Source organism: Mandrillus leucophaeus, unplaced genomic scaffold (genome assembly GCF_000951045.1).
Source record: "Mandrillus leucophaeus isolate KB7577 unplaced genomic scaffold, Mleu.le_1.0 Scaffold101, whole genome shotgun sequence".
Lineage (NCBI taxonomy): Eukaryota > Metazoa > Chordata > Mammalia > Primates > Cercopithecidae > Mandrillus > Mandrillus leucophaeus.
In genome coordinates, this window is record NW_012098210.1 from 2812588 (window position 1) to 2817277 (window position 4690).

Here is a 4690-nt window from a genome sequence, read left to right on the forward strand (position 1 = left end):
GCTTAGCCCAAACATGCTGGGGGAGGGGCTGGCGACCTCAACGGCAGCTGCGGAACCAGGCCGAGGGACTAAGGCTAAGGTCAGCCGCGTCAAGCCCTTTCATCTGCCGACGACCAGCGGCCAGACGCTGCGGGAGCATTGCTGGGCTGGAGGAGGGCTCGAGCTACTAGGACAGCACGGAGCAGCGGGGTGGGACTTGGGGTCGCCTCAGGAGAGTTCCGCGGCCCGGGGCGGGCAGAGGCATGCACCTTGGGGGCAGACGGCTGGGGTGGATGAGGAGGCACGGGCCCTTCCACCCACGCGTCCACTGGGCGGCGCCGCCATCACTCTCTTCTGGACTACACCGCCTTCTCCTCCTCCGCGGAACCAGGATCCCCTCCTCCACCACCCTCTCCCCGCCCCTGTCACGGGAGCCTCTCATTGGGCGGGGGCATGGTCAATCCTCCTCGAGTTAGGGAGTCGATTGGACGCGAGGCCTTCGGGCCGCCCCCAGCCTCGTCGGATTGGCTTCCTGCGCGTTGGCGCAACGGAAGAGGCGGCCGGCCGAGGGCGCGCCTCTGCTCCGGCTGGACTGCCGCGGAGGAGGGGAGGAGTTCGACGCTGGGGGGCTTGCTCGGGCGGCAGCGGTGGCTGCTGCGGATGGGAGCGGGCCGGCTTGGCGCGCCTATGGAGCGCCACGGCAGGGCCTCCGCCACCTCCGTCTCGTCGGGTGGGGAGCAGGCGGCCGGAGGCCCCGAAGGGCGGCGGCAGGAGCCACTGCGGCGCCGGGCGAGCAGCGCGTCGGTACCCGCGGTCGGGGCCTCAGTGGAGGGCGCGAGGCGGGACCGACTGGGCTCCTACAGCGGCCCCACCTCGGTCTCCCGCCAGCGCGTCGAAAGTCTGAGGAAAAAGCGGCCGCGTAAGTGTCCCGTGGGGCGCCCTCCCGGTCCGCCCTGCCCCCCTTCCGGCCCACCCTGTCCCCTTCCGGCCCCGCCGCTGTTTTTCCCGCGCGCGAGCACTGTTCCCGCACGGTGGTCCGTCGTTAGTGCTTGGCTGACATCTGTCTGGAGGCCTCGTGTGCTCCGAAAGCGATACCTGCGGGGGCCCCCCCGCACCCATTGGTATGCACTTCCCGCTTGTTGAAGTGGAGGGCTTTTCCCCAGGACCCGTCTTCCCTTTTCTTAGCTCCTTGGGCATTCTTTTCCGGAGGGTCACATGATTTTATTCTCGTGAAGGCTTCTTTTGACTCATTTCCACCTCCTCTCCCCCCAAATCCTTTGAATCCCCAATGCTTGTTTTCCGTGGGCTTCCAAAGAGCTGCTGTCTAATATTTAAGTCCCTTTTATTCGTCAATTTCGGGCTTACTGGAAAATGGGTCGCTGCCTCTTGAGTTGCAACAGGCCTAAAACTGTATTCCGTGCACCTCTAAGGTGGCTGCCCTTCTTCCCATGAGAATCCAGGTCATCTCTCACCCACATATCCCCTCCGTTTTCCTTCCGTCTGTTTGCAGGTACTCACGATTCAGAACTATGGCATTCTGGGCAGTAAGGTTCTTTGTTTTGAGGAGAAACTCCATCTCTCTGAATTTTGCCTTGGAAGTTGCATACGCTCTTCCCAAAGAATCGGTTTCCCCATTTTATTATCAGGTTTCTTTTTCTGTGTTGTGTATTTTCTTCCCTTTACAAGTCTTCAATTCAGGACCGCTGCCTGGCAGCCATTGCTGCTGTTAAAAGTATCAATTGTCCTGATACTGTAATAGGAGCTTTACAGTATGATGCCGTTTTACATATGGTTGGACTTTTTGGTGGGTGTTGCCAGATTCCTATTTCAGGAAATTGACTTGTTTAAATGCGGATTGTGAGAGGGAGGGAGAATGGCAAGATGTGTGTGAGATCTTTATTGGCTAGTCTTGTACCTTAGCCCAGTCACCCAGCTGCTTTTTTGAATCTTCTCTGATTTGGATGATTAAATGTAGTTCTATGATGCTGTGAAAAGTTTGGGAGTTTTCAGTTCTTTTGTCTTTTTCCATCTTATTGCAACAGAGTTGGAAAACAGATTCTTAACCTGTGCCATTTTCAGAGTCAGTCACCTAGTTTTATTTGAGAAGCACCTGAGTTTGAAGCAATGCAAAATATGAGATCCTTCATGGTTTTGTATTACATTATTGGAAATAGATGTAAATTCCAAATATTCAGCAAATAAGAATACAGCCATTAGCCACAAGGGTTTTTTTGGTTTGTTTTTTGTTTTTTAGTTTGAGACAGTGTCTTGTTCTGTTGCCCAGGCTGAAGTGCAGTGACATGATCATGGCTCATTGTGGCCTTAACCTCCTGGGCTGAAGCGATCCTCCTGCTTCAGCCTCCTGCATTGCTGTGACTAAAGGCACGTGCCACTATGCCAGGCTAATTTTTAATTTTTTTTTTTTTTTAAATAGAGATGGGATCTCGTGTGTTGCCCAGGCTGGTCTTGAATTCCTCCTGGTCCCAAGCGACCTTCCCACTTCGGCCTCCCAAAGTGCTGGGATTACAGACGTGAACCGTTGTGCCCGGCCTGGCAGTCTTCTAAGAGCTTTGGTAACTCATTAGCCTCGTGGCTCTGAGGTAGGTGGTAGTATTCCATTTTACAGATGAGAAAACTGGGGCACGATTGCCCAGTGTCAAAGGGCTAGTGCATTGTGAAATAGAAGTGTAAACTCAGAATTGCTGGCTTCATAGCTTTTGCTGTGGACCACTGTGTTTTTCTGAATTATCTGCGTTCTATTAGTTGTTTCTTCATTGCTCTAAGACCAAGCGTAAGTTTGATCTTTTCTTTTCAAGACTGACTGACTTGAGGTGAAAATTTTTAGCTACTGTGGAAGTACTTCCAAATATTGAGCATGAGAATGACCTGGTAAAAGTGCAGATTCAGTGGGCCCGGTTAAGCTCCTCATATTCAGATACAGGTGACTTAAAGACCACACTCAGAAAAACTGGTGTGGAGAATTAAGGTAGTTTTGAAACTTCTTTTAGGGAACTAAGTAGACACATATTCATGCTATAGGATTTCTATTTTGTTCTGGTGTTTGATGTTTGTCATTCCCTTCATTGCCTTCTCTGACTGATAAATCATGAAAGCCCATCTTTCCGGTATGAGACCTGCTAAAGGAATAAACAGGATACTGATTGTTCTTCCTTCCATTTGTTTCTTCTGTACTATCTAGGGGTGCCCCTGTTAGATGGAGAAGCAGGCTGGGCGCAGTGGCTTACGCCTGTAATCCCAGCACTTTGGGAGGCCAAGGCGGGTGCATCACCTGAGGTCAGGAGTTCGAGACCAGAAACCAGACTGGCCAGCATGGTGAAACCCATCTCTACTAAAAATACAAAAATTAGCTGGGAGGCTGAGGCAGAGAATTGCTTGAGCCCGGGAGGCAGAGGTTGCAGTGAGCCAAGATCGCGCCACTGCACTCCAGCCTCGGCGACAGAGCAAGACTCTGTCTCAAAAAAAAAAAGAAAGCCTTACTCTGATACTGCACTACTTGTCTAAAGGTGCAGATAGATACTAGTTGCCATTTGAAACTCGAAGGAGCTATTCAGGTTATCTTAGGCATTCTTGTGGTCCTGGTTATAGTTTGTTCTGTCACGCATTTCCTAGAGCAGTGTAGTTCCCAAACTTGCCCTCGTCCCAGACTTACTGCATCAGAATCCCTAGCGATGAAGCTAGGCATGTGTATATTTCAGTTCTTCAAAAGTTTTGCATCAGGTGGGGAGGGGGGTATGTCTCGCAGGGCTGAGAGAAATACCAAATAAAGATTGATTTTAAAATGATGGAAACCAAGACGCTGTTGATGGTAATGTAGCTACCATTTTCTGAGCACTTACTTGTCTTAGACACTATGCCGAGTATTTTATAAACATCTTAGTTAAGTCTCATAGTTATCCTGTGAGGTAGGTGTTTTTTATCCCCAATTTCCAGATGAGAAAACAGGCTCAGTGAAATTGTCCTTTTGTCCAAGGCCATATAGTGAGTTAGTGATGGAGTTGGGTTTTGATTCCTGGTCTCTTGACTTCAGATCCAGTGTTCTTGGTCCACATTTTGAGGTGGGGGAAGGTACATGTGATGTAATCCAGAGCTGTGGTTCTCAAGCTTTTAAAACTTCCCCCAACCTACCATTGCATGCTATAGGTCTGCAAAGGGGTCTAAAATTATATTTTAAATTTTATTGAGGCATAATTAAATAGAGTAAAATGTACAATTTTGGCAAATGTAGACACGTAACAAGAGAACATACATTTTTATCAAAGGCTCCAGGTGTTCAGCGTATGTGCAGAAGGTGTGAAAGCCCTGTGATCAGAGTGCTCCACAGTAGTGTGGAGGACGAACTGGTTCCTTGAAGGTGACTCGCAAGGCATGTTGTAGCACGCCAGGGAGACCTTTGGGGCTTGCTGATTTTGGACTCCTACAAATCATGGATTATACTTAACCTTCATAATACAGCTTTTGTTTGTAGCTTGACAATACTAGCCTAGAAAATGGATTACTTTTTCTTGGCTTTTGGAGGAGCATCGACAGTCTGGAAATGGTGCTGGGGCCCTGTTAGACTGCCTTTATTAGGCTCAGCATTTCAGCTTCAGGGAATTAGGACGAATTGACCCCTGGGAGCTCAGGAAAAATGTTAGATTGCTATAGCTTTGTGGCCCATTTGGAGAGGCAAATTTTTTTTTTTTTTTTTTTT

General features: G+C 49.7%; 1 protein-coding gene across 1 annotated transcript in view; it reads left to right on the top strand.

Moving 5' to 3' along the window:
• The first annotated feature begins 272 nt into the window (after positions 1-272).
• PANK2 (pantothenate kinase 2) overlaps positions 273-4690 on the top strand; it is a 34885-nt gene continuing 30467 nt past the window's right edge. The window contains 2 exon segments of the mRNA XM_011975159.1: positions 273-404; positions 406-898. Of these exon segments, the coding sequence (XP_011830549.1) occupies positions 273-404; positions 406-898 (625 nt within the window).